Here is a 23,322-nt window from a genome sequence, read left to right as displayed (position 1 = left end):
GTCATCCCGACACACAAGATCAGGCCAGTCGCTGTAGGCTTGCGCAGCTCAGCTTACATTTCAGGGATTGCTGTGATCAGATAGGTAGGTGTCATTTATTGCAGAAGACACTTTGCTTTTTGTTTTGGGGTTTAGTACCACGTTAGGGAAACCACTGCACATCTTATACACAAGAAACAGACACAGGGAGACTCATTTAATACTAATCAGAATAATATAGGCAGCTCTAAAATAAAGAAATGCTCTGATGAAGAATCCCAGTAAAAACTTCTGGTGGGACCCCACCACTTCAATAAGCATAAGGCCCCTTTCACACGAACGATCCGATCAGATCCGCCTGTCAGTTTTTTAGGTGAACCTGATCGGATGCTCCATGCATCCCTATGGGGCAGCGGATGTCAGTGGTGACATGTCCGCTGCCATCCGCATCCGATCCTGTCCGTAGAATCCAGACAAATGGAAACCCTATTTTCCATCCGTCCAGCGGTTCGGATCGGATGAGAACGGACAGGCGGTCCATTCTCTTCCGATTCCCCCATAGAGGACAGCTGGGAATCTGACCCCTCCCTCTCTGCACACAGCGCAGAGACGGAGCTCTTATCTGTCTGCTCAGCGGGGATCGGCGGATCCATCCCCCGCTGAGCAGAGAACGGTCCGCACCGGACAGCGGACTGTGTGAAAGGAGCCTAAAGAAAAAAAAAAAAGAAGACCCCACAGTGCTTATTCCTGAGTGATAGAGGGGGATGCACTACCTACTGGAAACACACATGGCTGACCCTGGTAGTGGTGCAGTATACACATATCAGTGATGCCCAGGGATGGAAAGTCAGGCTCAGGTCACCATCCTATCTGACTCACCTGTCTATAGGAAAGAATATTCAGACCCCCCCTGAAATTACACAGCATTCAGGCACTCTTACTTCCATCTGCCAGGTAACAAGTGCCAGCAAAACCAGCATTTCCTGCATGTGATGTGGATTGGTGCACTCTCCAAAACGGTCCCCAGTGTACTTTGTCACTGAACATAAAGTTCCTGCTTTTCCCTTCACATGATAGTATGGTGCTGACATTTTCTAGAAGACATGCTTGCTGGGGAGGAAGGTGGCAGGGGGCGGGACCAATTGTAACTATTGTATATGCACCCACAGCAGTGTATAATTCAGGTTTATTATACACCACTATGTCTGCAGATAGAGAAGTTACAATTGTCCCGCCCCCTGCCATCTTTCTCCCCAGCAGCTGCTGTTAGTCTGTGTATGGAATAAGGGGGCGGAGCCCCGTATACGGGCCCCGCCCACCCCGACATCAATGCTTGATTTTGACAGTTCCACTCACTGTCATTGTGGCCGCCCCCTGCTTGCCCACCAACCATCACTGAGTGCGGATGGATGTTACACTGCTGGCCACTATATTAACAGCATTTTATGGTCAGTGACAATGGGGGAAACAGTAATTAGTTTGATTACTAGTGCTGGAGGAGGGGAGGACTCTGCCACTGCTGGAGCTTCGGCGCCCCTCCTCCGCCTCAGCTTGCAGCGCCTGGGTGCACTGCACCCTGTGAACCCGCCCAGGATCGGCCCTGGGGGGAGGAGAGCGACAGGAAGTCACATGACCACACAGAGGCGATCTGAAATAAAGTATTTATCTGCATAATTTTAAACAAACATTTACAGTATGTAGTAAACCTTGGTATAACAGAGGGGCTGGCAGCAATCCTACACTGACTTTCCTGCCAGCTACTAATAGTGGCAGGAAGGGAGGGGCGGGGAGGAGATCACTCAAACACAGGAGCTGACAGGCAGGGAGGGAGGGGGAGAGGGGAGAGAGAGGAGAGACTGTGAGATGACGGAGGCATGCAAACTGATCACAGTATCATGGATCAGCAGCCAGTTTACATAGGGGAACACAGGAACAGGCAGGATCAACCAGGTTTTTTTTTTACAGCATAGAAAGGGACATATTAGATTAGACAGTACAAGCACTATGCTGCTTAACCTGCTTTAAAGGAACAGGATCTCTTTTTTTTTTCTTTTGGGTTACAACCTCTTTAATGTGAGCGGTTATTGTTAGAGTTATGGTTAGGATTAGTAAAAGTTTACTGTTACAGGGATTGATGTTAGGGTTCCAGAAAGTGTGCTTCTTAATCCTTTGAATTCTGCTTTTACCTGTTGCCTTCTCTAAGCCATGGCATGTTCCTTGGCCATGCTTGCCCCTCTTTGACCTCCATATGACTATTGGCGCTTTTCCACTGCATGGAACCGAATGGTTCGGCTCGCTTTTGTGCTTTTCCACTGCATGGTACGGTGTAGTAACGGTTCGGTACGGTACGGTACGGTACGGTACGGCGGCGCTTTTCCACTACATGGAACCGAACGGTACGGCTCGCTTAAACAGTACCACCTCAGTTGTGGTTCCAAGAGGGCCGTACCGGTACCATATCCCACAATCCTTTGCATTCAGCTTTGACTGTTTGTCACTACTAGCCACTGATTGGTCAGAGAATCATTGTTATCCCACCCACTTACTTTAGTACTACTTTAGTGGAAAAGCAAACCATACCAAACCGTACCGAACTGTTCCAACACCGTACCATGCGGTACCATGCAGTGGAAAACCAAACAGGGCCAAGTGGAGCCGAGCCGGTACTTGCAGTGGAAAAGTGCCATATGTTCCTTGTTTGTGACTTTGTACTGTACTTGGTTCTACCTGTTCCACCTGACAACTCCAGAGGTGAAGAAAATATGTTTAAAATCAATGCAAGCCCAGTTTACTAAAACTGCATTTGAATGCACCAGGGTCAATGGGGACTGCAGGCCCATAATGTCAATATTTGTCTACTGTACTTGCCCTTTGGTTAAACATTACTAGAGAAACAAAGTTCACCTTGGGCTCAGAGGATATGGTAACTAAACACTATGTTCAAGGAGACCCTATCTTGAAGACTAACCCTTTAGGATGCTCATCTCAATACGTGGCTGGACCCTCGGCATAGGGTACATCACATACTCCTTAATCCTGGTTTTCTTAGGAGCATCCGCTGGCTCTTCTGAGCCTCCACAACAGCGAATACAAGACGGGTTCCCGACTTCTTGCCATAGGAAAGTTCTCGGTGCAGCTGCATCAACTGACATGACGGAGATAAAGACGATGAATGCTGGGAAATGCATTACAGTTCCTCTCAGCTTTCCTATTAAAAATAAAAGAAAACAGAAAAATGTTGACTAATAATGCAACAACAAGGTAACGAGCAACAAGTAGCAGCAAATTACTGTTCAGGACTGTATCAGATGGGGGGATCGATAGGCCAACGTAACCTTTTTATGTGCATAGGAAGTTTTCTGTAAGCAAAGGACAACATTGTACTCAGGAATAATGTGCTGTCCCAGCTCCCTATGGAAATTCTCCATGTTCCTTCTTTCTAATAAAGGATCAAATAACTTTGGCTGTATAATACCAGAATCTCTCATATTTCTCTAGAGATCTATGACCTCATTAGCAGATGCACTGTATTTCACTTCAATAAGCCAGCTGTTGACAATTACATTACCTATTTTATTCTCTGGAAGCCCATCCTATTGACACTGTGCTGAATTATTCCCCTTACATCTGCTACGCTATACAATGGCTTGAAACATTGTGTGGAACCACAGCAAATTTGTGGTTTTTATTTCTGTTTTTGTATTTTTAGGGATCTAGTTATCAATGTTTTAAGCCAAGATCTACAAATTGTTTACCTGAAATTCACACATTCTCACATGACTAAGGCACCCCAGATGTAATTATGACACTTACCATAACCGTTACCCCAAAATCCCAACCCCTTAACTAAACTGCAATAAATACGCAGACACCGTTATTGGAGTAAAATTGGCCAACGTGGCCATTTATTAACCAGTAACAAAAATATATATAACACGTTCCTTAGAACAGGAATCAAGATAGTATAATAAAAGATAACATAAGGTTGCCGATCTTTGGAGGCCCCAAATATCAAGTACCATTTTTGTATCTGTGTAACTCTTAACTGTCCCCAGCCGCACCACCGGCTCGGGGACGACCTCAACACACAGCGGATACCTCCCAATTTAAACTACCAGTTAACCCATCTATTAACTGGCATTCCCAAGGTGACTCCATACCTTAGATGGGTCCCTCAGCTGCTAAGCACAGCAGGTTTTACCAGAAACACCTCCAAAGACCCCCAACCATAAAAATCAGCAAACAAGCATATTAAACAGACATTCCAATGTAGGGGCGGGCGGGCGGGATTGCTCCTCCACCCACGCTGAACTGATGCCCGGGAAAAATGCAGTACAGCTAACTCCCCCCTCTGCGGCCCCTCCCCCAACTCACATTAGCCAATAGAAGAGAAACCCCACAAAATGCCTAACTTTGTTAACCCCTACTAGGCCAATTACACTGCTGGCCCAGTCATGCTAGCCCTGCGACTATTTTTTTGATATTTTGCTCCGGTCTGTACTTTATATTAAAAAGTGTGTACAACTTAAGTTGTGTGAATTATGTGTTGATTGAGTGAGGAAGGGTTTATAACCTTTGTCTAACAGGCTTCTTTAGCTGTTTTTATCCTTATAGCTTTTTCAGATGACTTACCCTCACTTCCTGTTCCTGTATTTCAACCGATGCTACTGGGGACAGGAGAGGGCCTGACCACAGACAAGAACAAAATCATCTTTTTCATTATGGCAGTGTTAGAACCTCTATCAGGTTTCTATTACTATATGTCCCTGTAAAGGATATTTTCCCACACTTCCTAGCTCAAAGACCAGTAGCAAAGGCCAGCAGGGAATGTAACATACTAATATTGAGACCCTAAACTTCAACTTATACCCTAATCTTCAACCCAACAATTTAAAGTAAACCTTAAGCTGTATGTAAAGCCAAAACCTTTTTTTTTTTAGTTTTGGATAGAGTAAAACCTCATCTGGTTTTTATTGTTATGTCTGTACTCAATTGGGAGATCGGCCGTCTCCATTTTTTCCTGGTGTCCACTGTACCCAGAGCAGAATGTAATGGGATATTCACAAATATTAAACAGAAGCCAAGGGTACATTTTTAAATAGGTTAACATGTTCTGATGACAGCTGCCTAGTTGGGGGTATCTTTTTGCTTACCACCTGCTGAGCCTTTGGCATAAGAAATGAAGGGCAATCCCACTGACAGCACATCTGACAGCGATCTTACTATTCTCTATTCTATCCTAAACCTTACTTATGCTTTAGGGACTGTCAACCCAAACCCTAACTCTTCCAATTCTTACTCCTCAACCTAAACTCTAAACTTTAACTCAAATCCAAACCCTATTCCTAAACCTCATACCTTAAACTGACAGTCACTTAGCCAAAATGACAATTGGTTAGTCAAATCTGTCTCATTTTAAATCCTGCTTGCCAACAACAAGCCTCAGGACCTCGCAAAATATACCCTTTGTAGGGCACCATTCCTTCCACAGATACCCATGATCGGGCAACATTCCTTTCACAGATCCCAATGATTAAGCACCAGTCTTCCCACAGATACCAATGATGGGGCACCAGTCCTCCCACAGATACCAATGAGGGGGCACCAGGACACCCACAGATACAAATGATGTGCACTATTCCTCCCACAGACATCAATGATAAGACACCATTCTTCTCAGACACCAAAAATGCTGCACCAATCCTAAATTGAACATTGGGGCACCATTCATTCCACTGATACCAACAATGGTGAACTATTCCTTCCACTAAAACCAATAATGAGGCACTGTTGGCTCTTACTGACACCACAACATTTTCTAATCCCACTGGTCATAGTCTGACCCCTCTAAAGCCTCAAGAACAATAAACTGGCCCCTGTGTGCTCCCCTGATTCCCCCCCCCCCCTTACTGTGCCCCCCCCCCCCCCACTGTGCTCCCTTCCCTCTCCTGACGGCTGTTGCAGGGGATGTGTCACAATAGAGAGCCAGGAAGGGGTCGGTAAATATGTAATTTACCAGCTCCTTCCTTTTCTGAATGGACAGAGTCATAGTCAGTGACATTGTAAAATAAAATAAAATAAAATGATAAAAAATAATACGATTAAAATACCAAAAAAATAAAAAGTACTGACACCAGTGGGTGAACTTCCAGGATCACAAAGGTCACACTTGAGACAGGGTCCTGGCATTCCACCACCGTGGGGAGGCCCCAAGATAGCAGGAAGGGGGCCCACTGCAGAACTTGTAAAAGGGTCCCGCTGCAGGACCGTAATAAAGGGCTGCGCAACAAGAGTAAAGGGCCCCAAGATCAGTGGGAAGAGGCCCAGGCTTGAACGGAAGGCCCCCGGCCAGGGGTCCAGGGGGCCCTTCATGGTTTCTTGCACCGGCGCCCTGAAGTTTCTAGTTACGCCTCTGGCTTCATCCATTCTGTAGATTCCAAGATTCTTCCTCTTTTACTGCTTTATCATCATTTCTCCATAAGGGGCCAACTTTGTCTACGACCAGTGGCGGCCCGTCTATACAGGGCGCAGGGGCGGCGCCACCGTAATCCATGCGCCCGGCCCCTAATCTACATGCAGTGTGCCCGAAGCATGGAATCCAATGGGTGTTTTTTTTTTTTATTTGAAGCACATGATTAGAGCCGGAGGCTACATCAGCCCCCCCCCCCCCCCCAAGTAAATGAAGCACCAGCCGCCACTGCCTACAACATGAGGAATCAAAACCCTGCCTCTACGAAGTTCAGCTGCAAAGAGAACACAGGCAATACTGGTGACTAGTCTGTTATCTGCTTGCCTTTTGTGGTTACAACCTCCATATTTCCATTCCTCTTAAAAAGAACTTGTCCTAGCAGCTATCATTCTCCCCCAAGATGAAGGATCATTGAAGAAAAAGTCTTTATTGCTCTCCTCCACTCCTGTACCTTGCAACATTGGCAGAAACACCAAATCACAACTATGCTATGTGCCTAGAACACGATCGATTATTAACAACAGACTAAATATATAAATCCGGTGAGCTACAATTTATTATATCAAGAGGACTAAGCTACTGGCATTGTTCACAATCTCACTCATGTGAGGAGGGTCCAGTATGGTGACAACACCAAGGAACCAGCGTGGAGCTTTGGGGCTAGGAAGTGTCTGTAAGGCTGCTGCTTATTCGTCTCACACTGGCTGGTCCTTCCTAGTAATGATCAAAAGTTAGCTTGTGTTGGTCTGGTGTGCTGGAAGCACCGTCAAAAAGTGAGTACCCTGTGATTGCTTTTAATAAATACTTTTTAAAAAAGGATATAAGCACTATTGGCTTTCTTCTACCTTTTTTTCATGATGTCTGGATACCATAATTCGCAATAAGAAAAGCCTAAAGGAGGTTGGAGAAGCTGGATGTAGCCAATTGTGAGCTAAAAAGCTGTTTTAGATCATGCTTAATTGCAATGATCTCACTACCGGAGGTGCGATTACTCCTGGTGGGGGGAGCACGCCGAGGTGGCACATTAATGCTTTTGTGCACTGAGAAGGAATTGCATGGCGAATCAAGCACTGTGTTTTTTTAAGTTTTTGTCTTTTTTTATCACTTCGGAAGAATCTATATACACTTGCATGGATATTTCTGTTAACGCATGGTGATTGTATTGCACACAGTATAATATATTAGTAACTGTTATATTGCACAATATTTTGCTAAATTTATGCACTTTTTGTATAACATTTTTAATTAGCACCTGTTAGCATAGCATTTTTTATATATCGATTTAATAACAGACTGTTGGTAATAACAGGGCATTTTTCTGCTGCTACCACTGTCACAGAGGACAGTGAGAAGACCTCTCCCCTGACATCTGACAGAACAATGCCCCTCTCTAATTGCAGTTGTTTCACCAAGATACATTTTTCAAAGTCCCACTGTTACCGTTAAAAATGCCGTTTCATTTCAGAACACAGCAAATAAAAATTTTCTTCCTTTAAAATTGGTATTTGCCTGCAGCATTTGTGGATCCAGCTAATAAGAGCAGCCTAAGTATGTTCAAACACCATCCAAACTCTGTAGCTGGAGGACATGGTCCTCTTCGATCCCATCTGCTATCAGTGAAGTCTTTGAAAAACAGTATTATCCATTCTTGATGTATTATGCTCGGAGGCAGTAGACACATCACAGATTGTGAGGACTGATTCTTAGGCTTCAGCAGGTGGGCACCTCCTGTTCAAAAGTTAACTTCACAAGAGAAGTTCTTGTTGAGGTGTTCTGAGAAGGAGTTTGGAAAAAAGACTTTGGTTCCTTCGCTGTGTGGTGCACACATGCTGGATGTACATGAGTGAAATAGATGAAGAGGAAATATACTTTAAAGCCCATCAGGAGCTGAGGAGCAGTATATTTGTAGAAGGGGTTCTGCTCTAAGCCCTTGTTGACAGCTGAATGATTTTTCATCTGTCATGCTTCATACAACATCGCAGGACAAGAGGAATCTTATCTTTTCCTAGGGTGTCTGTTTACATCTATGTGATTTTTTCAGGTTTTCGTCATCTCTGAGCCAGCATATCAGTCCAGGTAGTATATAGTGATCCTGGATGATGCCTAAGCAACTTTCTGGAGAGAGCAGCAGATAAGGCCATTTTTTTTTTTGGGGGGTGGGGGGACTACAGGGGTAGGCAACCTTGGAGAGGTGGGCATCTACCTGAACTACATGAAAGAGATCAAAGATAAAGAATGCCTAGCAAGGCCTAACTAAATAGTAAGTAAAAAATGTAAACATAGTTTAGTGGACAGTATCAGTTAGGGTAGCTGATGGTGTCAGCAGGGCAGGTGGCGGTGTCAGTAGAGCAGTGGATGTCAGTAGGGCTTTGGATGGTGTCAGTAGAGTGGATGTCAGTAGGGCTTTGGATGGTGTCAGTAGAGAAGTGGATAGTGTCAGCAGGGTAGTGGATGGTGTAAGTAAGTCAGTGGATGGTGTCAGTAGAGCAATGGACAGTGTCAGTAGAGCAGTGGATGGTGTCAACAGGGCAGAGGACGGGGTCAGTAGAGCAGTGGATGGTGTCAGTAGGGCAGTAGATGGTGTAAGTAGGGCAGAGGACTGTGTCAGCAGAGCAATGGGTGGTGTAAGTAGGGCAGAGGATGGTGTCAGTAGAGCAATGGACAGTGTCAGTAGGGCAGTGGACTCTGTTGGTAGGGCACAGGACAGTACCAGTAGAGCAGTGGATGGTATCAATGTCACGGAACCATGAACCAGACGTACAACAACAGATAAGTGAAAATAGAAAGCTTTATTTAAAAACAAGCTGTAAAGCAAAAGTCCAAACGGATGGCGAAACTGATGCAGAGTCTTTTGCGAAGCCAGGGGTCAGGAACCAGCAGGGTAGTCAGACGAAGCCAGGAACAGGAACCAGCAGGGTAGTCAGACGAAGCCAGGATCAGGAACCAGCAGGGTAGTCAGACGAAGCCAGGAACAGGAACCAGAAGCAGCAGCAGTCTTAGAAGCATGTGAACACAGGAGGACCAAGCAGGGAACTGAAGCCACAGACCTCCTATATATATGAGCTAGGCATCCAGCTCCTCCCAGTGGGAAGGAGGAGCCGCAGGGTGGGAGGCTACAAGAAACCCAGAAACCAAGATGGCCGCCAGCACATGTCAAACGAAGGAGAGCAGCAAGAAGGTAAGACCATGACAGTACCTCCCCCTCAAGGGCCCCTCCTCCGCGGAGTAAAGAACGGTTTCTGAGGGAAGCGTGCGTGGAAGGCTCGGAGCAAGGCAGGAGCATGGACATCTGCGGAGGGAACCCAGGAACGCTCCTCTGGACCATAACCACGCCAATGAACCAAAAACTGCACCCGACCGCGGACCAGGCGTGAGTCCAGGATATTGCTCACCTCATACTCCTCACGATTGCCCACTCGGACCAGACGAGGCCGAGGAACCGAGGAAGTGAAACGATTACACACCAGTGGCTTCAACAGGGAGACATGAAACACGTTGGAGATCCGCATGCCAGGAGGAAGCGCAAGGGCATAGGCTACCGGGTTTACCCTGCGAAGCACTCGGAAGGGACCAACAAAGCGAGGCGCCAGCTTGGGAGTGGGCACTCGAAGGTTGAGGTTGCGGGTGGACAACCATACACGGTCTCCGGCCTGGTAGGAAGGAGCAGGCACTCGTCTGCGATCAGCCTGGAGTCTCTGGCGCTGCGCAGAGACCTCAAGGGACCTCTGGATCTGTACCCAAGAAGCACGTAGGACGGAAAGGTGATCCTCCACAGCCGGAATATCCTGGGGAGAGAATACCTCCGGTAACACGGCAGGTTGGAACCCATAGTTGGCCATGAAGGGAGACGTCCCAGAGGAAGAGTTCACCGCCGTGTTCCTGGCAAACTCAGCCCAAGGCAGGAGGTCAACCCAATTGTCTTGGTGATCGGAGACATAGCAACGAAGGAATTGCTCCAAGGCCTGATTGGATCGTTCTGCGGCCCCATTGGACTGAGGGTGGTAGGCCGAGGAGAAGGAGAGATGAATCCCCAACTGGGAGCAAAAGGCGCGCCAGAACCTGGACACAAACTGACTCCCCCGATCCGACACAATCTCCTTGGGCAAACCGTGCAACCGGAAGACCTCCCTGGCAAAAATCGTGGCCAACTCCTGTGCAGAGGGTAACTTCTTGAGAGGAACACAGTGGCACATTTTGGAAAACCGATCCACAATCATGAGAATGACCGTATGGCCTCGGGATGCAGGGAGGTCCACAATGAAATCCATCCCCAGGTGTGACCATGGGCGCTCCCCGGTGGCTAAGGGTTGCAGAAGGCCCAACGGAAGGTGCCGAGGAGACTTACTCTGGGCACAAACGGAGCATGCCGCTACATATGCGGCGATGTCGGAACGTAGGGAAGGCCACCAGAACAGACGTGAAACAGCCCAGGACAGCTGATTCTTTCCAGGATGCCCCGCGGTCTTGGAGTTATGGTAGGTTCGCAACAACCGAGTGCGCAACTCCTCAGGCACAAAACATCTGCCGTTGGGTCTCCCAGAGGGAGCACCAGATTGAGCCGCCAAAATCTGCTCACCCAGGGGAGAGGTCAGGCTGGTGCGAATGGCGGCCAGGATCTGATTCGGAGGTATGACCGAAGTCGGAATCGACTCCTCCCTGGACAGGTCGGAGTACTGCCGTGATAAGGCATCCGCCCTGATGTTCTTGGAACCGGGTAAGTAGGAGACCACGTAATTAAAACGTGACAAGAACAGAGCCCATCTGGCCTGACGTGGTGTCAATCTCTTGGCCTCAGAGAGGTAGGTCAGATTCTTGTGGTCCGTCAGGATGAGGACCGGAACCACCGAACCCTCGAGCAAGTGCCTCCATTCTTTAAGAGCCTGCACGATGGCCAATAACTCCCTGTCACCAATCTGGTAGTTGCACTCCGCGGAAGACAGTTTCCGGGAGTAAAACCCACAAGGAAGCAGAGGACCCTCTGGTGTTCTACGCTGAGACAGAAGGGCGCCTACTCCCGTCTCAGACGCGTCCACCTCGAGGACAAAGGGCAACCCAGGGTTGGGATGCGACAGAATCGGAGCTGACACAAAGGCGGACTTTAGAGCCTCAAAAGCTCGGATGGCCTCGGGCGGCCAGACCTGGGAATTACTGCCCTTCCTGGTCAGATCCGTGAGAGGCTTGGCTAGCATGGAAAAGTCCCTGATGAACTTCCGATAATAATTGGCGAAGCCCAAAAAGCGCTGCAGGGAGCGAAGACCACTGGGCTGGGGCCACTGTAAGACAGCCGAAACCTTCTCAGGATCCATGGAGAACCCCTCAGCGGAAATGATGTAACCTAAGAAGGTTACCTGGGATCGGTGAAATTCGCATTTCTCAAGCTTACCCAACTCTCGTTTGTTCTCTCGTAACCGTTGCAACACTCGTTTGACATCCAGAATGTGGGTCTCCATGGACTCAGAATATACCAAGATGTCATCCAAATAGACCACCACACACTGCTGCAACAGGTCACGGAAAACATCGTTGATGAATTCCTGAAAGACTGCGGGCGCATTGCACAGCCCAAAGGGCATAACCAAGGATTCATAATGACCGGTCCTGGTGTTAAACGCGGTCTTCCACTCATCGCCCGCCTTGATCCTTACGAGGTTATATGCCGCCCTCAGGTCGAGTTTGGTAAAGACCGTGGCCCCTTTAAGGCGATCGAACAGCTCGGAAATCAAGGGTATCGGGTAAGCGTTCTTGATCGTGATGCGATTGAGACCCCTGTAATCGATGCAAGGCCTCAACTCACCGCCCTTCTTTTTCACAAAGAAAAATCCAGCCCCTGCCGGGGACGAGGATTTGCGAATGTGTCCGCGTGAAAGCGCCTCCCTCACGTACTCCTCCATGGCCTCATTCTCCGCTACCGACAGTGGATAGACTTTGCCACGAGGAGGAACGGCACCAGATTGTAACTCGATGGCACAATCGTATGGGCGGTGCGGAGGTAGGGCAACCGCGCGCACCTTATCGAATACATCCCGGTACTCCTCGTATTCAGGGGGCAACAGAGAGTCCGAGGAAGTACACAGCAACTTGACAGGCCCATGGATGCAACTAGCCCCACACTGCGGTGACCACGAGAGGATCTCGGCCGATCTCCAATCGAAAATCGGATTATGCTTCTGGAGCCAGGGGTACCCCAAGACCACCGAGTAGTGTGGAGACGAAATAACCTGGAAGCAGACCGACTCTCTGTGGACGGCACCAATGGCTAACCCCACTGGAAGAGTCTCATGAGTCACGTGTGGCGGCAGAAGGGGTCTGCCGTCTATCGCCTCAAGAGCCAGAGGAGAACCTCGAGCCTGCAGAGGAATGGAATTGGCGGCAGCGAACACACTATCAATGAACAAACCACCAGCACCAGAGTCCACCAACGCCTGGGTCGTCACCGAGCCCCCGACCCAGGAGAGGACAACAGTGATCAGTGGGTTGTCAACACGGGAAACCAGGGACGAGGAGACTCCACCCAAGATCTGCCCCCGACAGGATCTCAGGTGCGAGCGTTTCCCGGACGGTTCGGACATGCCAACCGAAAATGCCCACCGAGACCACAGTACATGCATCGGCCCTCGCGTCTCCGGAGTACCCTCTCCCCCTCGGACAGGCGAGCAAACCCCAGCTGCATGGGTTCACCCCCAGACAAGTCATCCCCAGGAGGCGTGGGAGGAGAGGGAGGCACGGGTGGGACAACAAAGGTAGGCGCCAATCTGTTAGGAGGCCTCCGCAGACTCTCCTTAAAGGAAGGTCTCTCCCTGAGTCTGGTGTCAATCAAAATCAGGAAAGAAATAAGAGACTCGAGCTCCACTGGTAGGTCCTTAGCTGCAACCTCATCCTTCAAGGCATCCGAGAGACCATGAGAGAAAGCAGCGACCAGAGCCTCATTATTCCAGCCCACCTCTGCTGCCAGGGTACGAAACTCAATGGCGTATTCAGCTACGGATCGTGAACCCTGTCTGATGGACATAAGGAGCTTCGCAGCAGAGGCAGCACGAGCCGGCACATCGAATACCTTCCGAAGAGAAGCAACAAAACCGGAAAACTCGGCAACCACCGGATTGTTGCTCTCCCATAAAGGGCTGGCCCAGGCCAAGGCCTTGTCCGAGAGCAGCGAGATTAAGAAGCCCACCTTTGATCTCTCAGTAGGAAAGGCATGTGGCAGCAACTCGAAATAAATGCCCACCTGGTTAAGGAAACCTCGGCACTGAGTTGGCTCTCCCCCAAAGCGCTGTGGAAGGGGGGCAGAACCGGACATACCCCGAAACACCGCAGGCGCAACAACAGGTGTCGGGGTAGACTCTGGCGCAACAACCGGAGCGGCAGTAGGAGCGGGCCCAGGAGCGACAACCGACCCATCGGCAACGGGAGCGAAATGAGCCGTGCGTTCAAGCAGGGTTTGCAACGCCACGGCGAACTGACCCAACAGGTGATCCTGCTGATCAAGTCTGGCAACCAGCGAGGGTAGTGAGGATGGCCCTGTACCGTCAGAATTCATGGCCTGTGGTACCGTGCGTTCAAGCAGGGTTTGCAACGCCACGGGGAACCGACCCAACAGGTGATCCTGCTGATCAAGTCTGGCAACCAGCGTGGGTAGCGAGGATGGCCCTGTACCGTCAGAATTCATGGCTTGGTCCTAATGTCACGGAACCATGAACCAGACGTACAACAACAGATAAGTGAAAATAGAAAGCTTTATTTAAAAACAAGCTGTAAAGCAAAAGTCCAAACGGATGGCGAAACTGATGCAGAGTCTTTTGCGAAGCCAGGGGTCAGGAACCAGCAGGGTAGTCAGACGAAGCCAGGAACAGGAACCAGCAGGGTAGTCAGACGAAGCCAGGATCAGGAACCAGCAGGGTAGTCAGACGAAGCCAGGAACAGGAACCAGAAGCAGCAGCATTCTTAGAAGCATGTGAACACAGGAGGACCAAGCAGGGAACTGAAGCCACAGACCTCCTATATATATGAGCTAGGCATCCAGCTCCTCCCAGTGGGAAGGAGGAGCCGCAGGGTGGGAGGCTACAAGAAACCCAGAAACCAAGATGGCCGCCAGCACATGTCAAACGAAGGAGAGCAGCAAGAAGGTAAGACCATGACAATCAGTAGGTCAGTGGACGGTGTCAATAGGGCAGAGGATGGGGTTAATAGAGTAGTGGATGGTGTCAGTAGGGCAGAGGATGGGGTTAGTAGAGTAGTGGATGGTGTCAGTAGTTTTTTATATTTTTTTACTATTTTTTACAATTTTATTTTTTTACATTACTTTTTCCAATTTATTTTACGTTATTTTTTACAATTTGTCAGGGATCAGCAGCAGAGATGGCCAAATCTTTGTTGCTACACTCAGGAAACTGGGACCAGACTGTGTATGCTTTACGTGAGATTTATTTACAGTGAAACAAAATCCATCCAAAGATCAGCAAACACAATACATATAAACATAAAGATACAAGTGAACCAACAACCCAGTGACATATATCTAACTAACAACCTGACTGAGTGACAAAAGTCTTACTAACAAACTAATTAAATACAATACATACAAAATGGAGAACACAGATCAACAAGGTAAACTGGAGATGCAGGGAGCAGATGGGAAGAGGGAACCAGGACTGGGCCCAGTACAAAGGGGAGCAGATAAGAGGCAGCAGGGTCCAGGATGCAGTGCAAGAGCAAGATCAGGGTCAGGATCAAAATTAATGGCTCACAGCATCTGGCAGCAGAGCAAACACTGGAGCAAGAAGCAATTGTAGGGGAGGACCTAAATACCCTGCCAGTAGCCAACATCAGGTAGAAAAAGATTACTGGGATCTGCTGGCTAGTGGGAAACACCCGCTGGAGGACACTGGACCAACAACTTTTTTCTCTGGGAAACACAGTGCCACCAGCAGTTGGTCCAGATCCTGACATGTCTAAATCAATCAGAAAGAAATCTGGCTATTTGCAGAGTTGACATTTTGTTTAACCACTTAAGGACCAAGCACATATTGTTTACAAGTTAAAATCAGTATTTTTGAGAGAAAATTACTTAGAACCCCCAAACATTATATATATTTTAGCAAAGACTCTGGAGAATAAAATGTTGGTAGTTGCAATATTTTTTGTCATGCGGTATTTGTGCAGTGGTCTTTCAAACACAATTACACAACACAATTATTTTTTGGAAAAAATATACTTCACTGAATTTAAAAAAGACTAAAGAGTAAAGTTAGCCCAATTTTTTTTGTATATTGTGAAAGAAGGTGGCATGCCGAGTAAATGGATACCTAACATGTTACGGTTTAAAATTGCGCACACTAGTGGTATGGCGACAAACTACGGTACTTAAAAATCCCCATAGGAAATGCTGTAAAAAAATGTTAAAAAAATGTTAAGGGTTACCATTTTAGAGTTACAGAGGAGGTGTTTTGCTAGAATTATTGCTCTTGCTCTGAGGATTGCAGCAATACCTCACATGTTGGCAGCCAAGTAAACCAGAGATGATGTTGTGACATCGCTTCCGGGTTACATGATCGGAGACCCGATTGAAGCCAAATCCCGCTCCGTTCAGCACTCTAACCAGCTGGCGGATGTGCCGGATGGTTGCTCGGGTCTCCCGGCGGGACGAGAGACCCGGGCAGAGCGGCAGAAGGTGGTGGGAGGCGGAGGGGGACATACCCTTCCGCTCCCTGGGATAACGGCTGAGCCACATCGGTTGTTATCTCCTGAAAGCCGACTGCCGGCTCTAAATAAATGGTACTGGGGTGATGCCTGCAGCTGCATATCATCCCGGTACTACCACGTCAGTTTGCGGGAAGTGGTTAAATCACATCATCGAATTAAGAAAAAAATGTAAGCGTGTATGGCCACCACTAGGGCATCAGTTGCCCCTAAAGCGGTTGTAAACCCTGCTTGGCAATTTTTACCTTCCGTTTTTACCTACCGTTTAGGAGATATGCGGCCTGAATGCAGCCAGTGACATCATCGACGCATGCGCTCTGAGGGTCCGGCATACCTTGCCAGAACTTCAGAGCTTCGTGCCGGACCTGAGGGCTCCCATGAGCATGTGTGGGAGTGATGTCATCGCGGCTCCGGCCAATCACATAGCTGGAGCTCGCGAACCCGAAAGAAAGAGATGGGGAACACATCAGCCCTCTCAGCAGTGACATTACAGCTCTGGAGGGCCTAGTTCGAAGGTGAGTATTTCATATTGTGCTTGTTTGTGATGCATACTAGCCAATGTTGTATAAAGTACTCGAAACCCATACTTGAGTAAAAGTACAAGTGCTCGATCAAAAAGTGACTTGAGTAGAAGTGGAAGTGTTCAATCAAAAAGTGACTTGAGTAGAAGTACTAAAGTATTCAACATTTTTTGTACTTAAGTATTGCAAGTAGTTTTTTTTTTTAAATTTTGCTACTCAAGTACTGAAAGTAAAAGTACCAGTAGGTTTGAAAAAAAAAAATTGCTACTCAAGTACTGAAAGTAAAAGTACAGGTACTGTGTTATGTAGTTATTAAAGAAAGAAGTCAAAAGTTTGAACATCATATTGTTTTTAATTATTTCAAATGCAGCTTTTATTTATACATGCAGTAACATTTATTTTCGTATGCGCTGATAATACACATGTTTTGAGCTTCATGAAACCTACCATCTACTGTTCTGGCAGTGGTAATTTTTATAATTGTAACGAGTAACTATGCAGCACAAAAAAAAAATATCGGAGTAGAAATATTGAAATCATCGAAAAAATGTAGTGAAGTAAAAGTGGAAGCAGGAGAAAAAAATTCTACTCTAGGAAAGTACAGATACCGCCTTTCGGTACTTAAGTACAGTAGTGAAGTAGTTCTACTTAGTTACTATACATCTCTGACTAGCACATTATGCCATTGCCTTACAGGGTTTTTTGCAACATTCACAGTTTACACTTGCTTTAATTCAGTCCTGGCCTGAGAAGCAAGCCAGGTAGACCAATAAGAATAATGTATTCTGTTCAGGATGCATTATTGATGTGTCTAATAGGAGTGTGAAGGGTTTGCAATGTGTCTGCGATGATCTCGGTATGGTTAATACGTTTTTGACACCTTTATAATATATTTGTGATGGGTTTGATTAACACTTGTTATAAAAATAAAAAAATAAAGAAGAAAAAAAATGTTTCTTTGATTCTTGCAGGGTCGTTGTGTTGTACACATCCCGAGCTCATGTCAGACAAATTGTTAATGCATTTCCATTTACAACAATAAAACCAGATGGAGCACGATCAAGGGTTTGTGCGCACGGAATTGGGAAATGCCTTCGAGATATTTTTGCCTTGTGCTTACATATGTTTGCCATCCATCCACTTTGCCTGATAGAGTATAGGGGATAAAAGCTCAAATCTAGCATTGGATTTAGTTCTCTAACACTTTTGGGTATTTATTACCTCTCACAGAAATCACAGTACTCCCCCTGACAAGTCCATCATCTGCTTTTCTCTCCCGAAGGACAGAGCTATCTTTGCTCAGGCATCATCCACGGTCACCATTTTCTTTGTGAACTGAAATGCTGGCTCAGAGATGACACAATCGTGTAAATCCTGGTGACCCTGGATTGGTTGGTTTGCCGCTCAGGCTCATTTGTCTATGTGGGAGGTCATATAGATAGTTTAGTGTCCGCTGCTACGGGAGTGCCGGCGAGGGAACGAAGCTCGTCCCAGCTCCTGTGGTCACTGGGGGAAAGAAGGAGACAATCCCTGGTGCCGCACATCCACAGGGTTGTGTGATGATAGGAGAGACAACCTCAACATGGGCCCCTGCCAGGCCACACTTCCAACGCATTTCGCTCTGCCCCCTGGAGCTGGTGGTGCATGTTCTTTTGGCTCGCTGTGTTAAAAAATGCCTGGCAGTCTTTTTGAATTTAATAAACTTCGAATGTTAAATGCCTGACAGACACCAGCCCCCCGCTAAATTATCTCACTTTGAGGGTTAACTTACTAAAGGCAAATAGGCTGTGCACTTTGCAAAGTGCAGTTGCACTCTGTAAGAACAGTTGCTCCAGAGCTTAGTAAATGAGCAGAAGCTCTGCTGAATTCCATCATCCAATCATGTGCAACCAAAAAAACATTTTTTTTTTTTAATTTGTTCTTGCACATGATTGTAAAATTCTTTGCAAAGTGAAGCTTTACCTCATTTACAAAGCTCTGGAGCAACTGCAATCGCAGAGGGAAACTGCACTTTGCAAAGTGCACAGTCTATTTGCATTTTGTAAATAGACCCCTATGTGAATTAAAGTGGACCTTTAACACCTCCCCCTCGACCATCCCCAAAGCACAAACATCTATGCTGCATGCAACATCATTAAAGTCATTTTTACATTAAGGGCTCATTCATAATTGTAGCTATACTGCTGCCTCACTGAATAATACGCCATACTATCAAAATTATTGGGACACCTGCCTTTACACACACATGAACTTTAATGGCATCCCAGTCTTAGTCCGTAGGGTTCAATATTAAGTTGGCCCACCCTTTGCAGCTATAACAGCTTCAACTCTTCTGGGAAGGCTGTCCACAAGGTTTAGGAGTGTGTCTATGGGAATGTTTGACCATTCTTCAAGAAGTGCAATTTTGAGGTCAGGCACTGATGTTGGAGAAAAGGCCTGGCTCACAGTCTCTGCTCTAATTCATCCCAAAGGTGTTCTATCGGGTTGAGGTCAGGACTCTGTGCAGGCCAGTCAAGTTCCTCCACCCCAAATTCGCTCATCCATGTCTTTATGGACCTTGTTTTGTGCAATGGTGCGCAGTCATGTTGGAACAGAAAGGGACCATCACCAAACTGTTCCCACAAAGTCGGGAGCATGAAATTGTCCAAAATGTCTTGGTATGCTAATTAGGGTTGAGCGAACACGGACTGTATTATTCGTGTTCGTACCGAATAATTGGATTTTTGTTACCCGAACACGGACCCGAAAACTTTACTGTATATTCGGGTAAAAATCCATGTTCGGTCCTTTTATTTCCGGGTTTTGCATGCATTGGCGCGCTTTTCATGGCGGGCTTTCAACAGCCAATCAACAAGCGTTTAACTGGTGTGCCTAAGCCATCCCAGCCATGCCTACAAATGTATTAGTAGCTGTGATTGGCCGTCTGAAGCATGTGACCAAGTCTTTATAAGTTCGAGGCAGCGCCGCTGCGGCGTCATTCTGCTGTTTAGTTCAGAGACAGAGCACACATCAATGTGCTGGCTGCTGATTAGGGACAGACAGGAAAAAAAAAAACCATTTGTGTCCGGATAGAATTGAGGGACAGGTCGGAGTGTGTTAGGCAGGGCGAGTTGTAGGCATTTTAGGGCGAGGCTGCTGCTGATTTTTAGGGTCAGTGTGTTCTACAAACTACAATCGATATTGCTGTGTGGGGTGGGGTTTGCAGTCACCCGATCTACAATCATCATCTTATCAATCCTTTTAGGGAGAGAGTCTGCTGATTTTTAGGGTCAGTGTGTTCTACAAACTACAATCAATATTGCTGTGTGGGGTGGGGTTTGCAGTCACCCGATCTACAATCATCATCTTATCAATCCTTTTAGGAAGAGAGTCTGCTGATTTTTAGGGTCAGACATTGTGTTCTACAAACTACAATCGATATTGCTGTGTGGGGTGGGATAGGAAATAGGCAGGTGTCAGTGGTCCACATCCATTTTGCTGTGTGTGGGCTGCTGTGAACACAATCTTTTTGGGATGCAGTGAACACAATCTTTTTGGGGTGCAGTGAACACAATCTTTTTTGCCCACTGAGGAGGAGGGAGAAAAGTATTTTTCTATCAGTCACTGTGTGCAGCATTTTTCCTTCAGCTGTGCTGTGCTGACTGATCATACACTGCTGTGTTCAGTTCACATGTGCTATTATTGAGTGGTTTCAAAAATCATACACTTTTTTTCTATTCCACTATTCAATATACAGCCTTGGGTTAAAAAAAAATTAAATTGTGGCCTGCAGCAGAGCTGAATGATATTTGGGGTTTTTGGGGTTCATCTCATACTTCTGAAGATTTGAGGGTGCTGCCTGTTCCAAACTCCTCCTACTCCTCATCCAGCCTTTTAGGGGTACAAACAATAGTAATTGGGGCCTAGTGTGCTTCTGTACGTGTGAGATACATACTTTTTTGATCATATGTTCTATTCCGCTATTCAATAAAAACCTTTGGGGATCAATTAAATTGCGGGATAGTCTGTGTTGGTACGTGTGAGATCCACCTTTCCAAGTTTTTGGGGTTCATCTCATACTTCTGAAGATTTGAGGGTGCTGCCTGTTCCATACTCCTCCTACTCCTCATCCTGCCTTTAGGGGTACAAACAATAGTAATTGGGGCCTAGTGTGGTTCTGTAAGTGTGAGATACATACACTTTTTTTGATCATATTTTCTATTCCGCTATTCAATAAAAACCTTTGGGGATCAATTAAATTGCAGGATAGTCTGTGTTGGTATGTGTGAGATCCACCTTTCCAAGTTTTTGGGGTTCATCTCATACTTCTGAAGATTTGAGGGTGCTGCCTGTTCCATACTCCTCCTACTCCTCATCCAGCCTTTTAGGGGTACAAACAATAGTAATTGGGGCCTAGTGTGGTTTTGTACGTGTGAGATACATACACTTTTTTTGATCATATTTTCTATTCCGCTATTCAATAAAAACCTTTGGGGATCAATTAAATTGCGGGATAGTCTGTGTTGGTACGTGTGAGATCCACCTTTCCAAGTTTTTGGGGTTCATCTCATACTTCTGAAGATTTGAGGGTGCTGCCTGTTCCATACTCCTCCTACTCCTCATCCTGCCTTTAGGGGTACAAACAATAGTAATTGGGGCCTAGTGTGGTTCTGTAAGTGTGAGATACATACACTTTTTTTGATCATATTTTCTATTCCGCTATTCAATAAAAACCTTTGGGGATCAATTAAATTGCAGGATAGTCTGTGTTGGTATGTGTGAGATCCACCTTTCCAAGTTTTTGGGGTTCATCTCATACTTCTGAAGATTTGAGGGTGCTGCCTGTTCCATACTCCTCCTACTCCTCATCCAGCCTTTTAGGGGTACAAACAATAGTAATTGGGGCCTAGTGTGGTTTTGTACGTGTGAGATACATACACTTTTTTTGATCATATTTTCTATTCCGCTATTCAATAAAAACCTTTGGGGATCAATTAAATTGCGGGATAGTCTGTGTTGGTACGTGTGAGATCCACCTTTCCAAGTTTTTGGGGTTCATCTCATACTTCTGGAGATTTGAGGGTGCTGCCTGTTCCAAACTCCTCCTACTCCTCATCCTGCCTTTAGGGGTACAAACAATAGTAATTGGGGCCTAGTGTGCTTCTGTACGTGTGAGATACATACACTTTTTTTGATCATATTTCCTATTCCGCTATTCAATAAAAACCTTTGGGGATCAATTAAATTGCGGGATAGTCTGTGTTGGTACGTGTGAGATCCACCTTTCCAAGTTTTTGGGGTTCATCTCATACTTCTGAAGATTTGAGGGTGCTGCTTGTTCCAAACTCCTCCTACTCCTCATCCTGCCTTTAGGGGTACAAACAATAGTAATTGGGGCCTAGTGTGGTTTTGTACGTCTGAGATACATACACTTTTTTTGATCATATTTTCTTTTCCGCTATTCAATAAAAACCTTTGGGGATCAGTTAAATTGCGGGATAGTCTGTGTTGATACGTGTGAGATCCACCTTTCCAAGTTTTTGGGGTTCATCTCATACTTCTGAAGATTTGAGGGTGCTGCCTGTTCCATACTCCTCCTACTCCTCATCCTGCTTTTAGGGGTACAAACAATAGTAATTGGGGCCTAGTGTGGTTCTGTACGTGTGAGATACATACACTTTTTTTGATCATATTTTCTATTCCGCTGTTCAATAAAAACCTTTGGGGATCAATTAAATTGCGGGATAGTCTGTGTTGGTACGTGTGAGATCCACCTTTCCAAGTTTTTGGGGTTCATCTCATACTTCTGAAGATTTGGAGGTGCTGCCTGTTCCATACTCCTCCTACTCCTCATCCAGCCTTTTAGGGGTACAAACAATAGTAATTGGGGCCTAGTGTGGTTTTGTACGTGTGAGATACATACACTTTTTTTGATCATATTTTCTATTCCGCTATTCAATAAAAACCTTTGGGGATCAATTAAATTGCGGGATAGTCTGTGTTGGTACGTGTGAGATACACCTTTCCAAGTTTTTGGGGTTCATCTCATACTTCTGAAGATTTGAGGGTGCTGCCTGTTTCAAACTCCTCCTACTCCTCATCCTGCCTTTAGGGGTACAAACAATAGTAATTAGGGCCTAGTGTGCTTCTGTACGTGTGAGATACATACACTTTTTTTGATCATATTTTCTATTCCGCTATTCAATAAAAACCTTTGGGGATCAATTAAATTGCGGGATAGTCTGTGTTGGTACGTGTGAGATACACCTTTCCAAGTTTTTGGGGTTCATCCCATACTTCTGAAGATTTGAGGGTGCTGCCTGTTCCAAACTCCTCCTACTCCTCATTCTGCCTTTAGGGGTACAAACAATAGTAATTGGGGCCTAGTGTGGTTTTGTACATGTGATATACATACACTTTTTTGATCATATTTTCTATTCCGCTATTCAATAAAAACCTTTGGGGATCAGTTAAATTGCGGGATAGTCTGTGTTGGTACGTGTGAGATCCACCTTTCCAAGTTTTTGGGGTTCATCTCATACTTCTGAAGATTTGAGGGTGCTGCCTGTTCCATACTCCTCCTACTCCTCATCCTGCCTTTAGGGGTACAAACAATAGTAATTGGGGCCTAGTGTGCTTCTGTACGTGTGAGATACATACACTTTTTTTGATCATATT

At 46.3% G+C, this 23,322-nt stretch overlaps 1 protein-coding gene across 2 annotated transcripts in view; it reads right to left on the bottom strand.

Annotated features, from left to right (window-relative positions):
* The window catches only part of C1QTNF8 (C1q and TNF related 8), an 80,282-nt gene that overhangs the window by 5,117 nt on the left and 51,843 nt on the right, over positions 1-23,322 (bottom strand). For both annotated transcript variants that reach the window (XM_082260622.1, XM_082260621.1), the window contains exon 3: positions 2,948-3,187. In XM_082260622.1, the coding sequence (XP_082116748.1) occupies positions 2,948-3,167 (220 nt within the window). In that variant the 5' untranslated portion in view covers positions 3,168-3,187. The remainder of the gene's footprint in view (positions 1-2,947; positions 3,188-23,322) is intronic.

Source organism: Pelophylax lessonae, assembly GCF_965119305.1.
Source record: "Pelophylax lessonae genome assembly, chromosome: 6".
In the NCBI taxonomy this organism is placed as follows: Eukaryota; Metazoa; Chordata; class Amphibia; order Anura; family Ranidae; genus Pelophylax; species Pelophylax lessonae.
The sequence above is the reverse complement of the archived record's forward strand: the minus strand, read 5'-3'. Positions and strand labels throughout refer to the sequence as shown.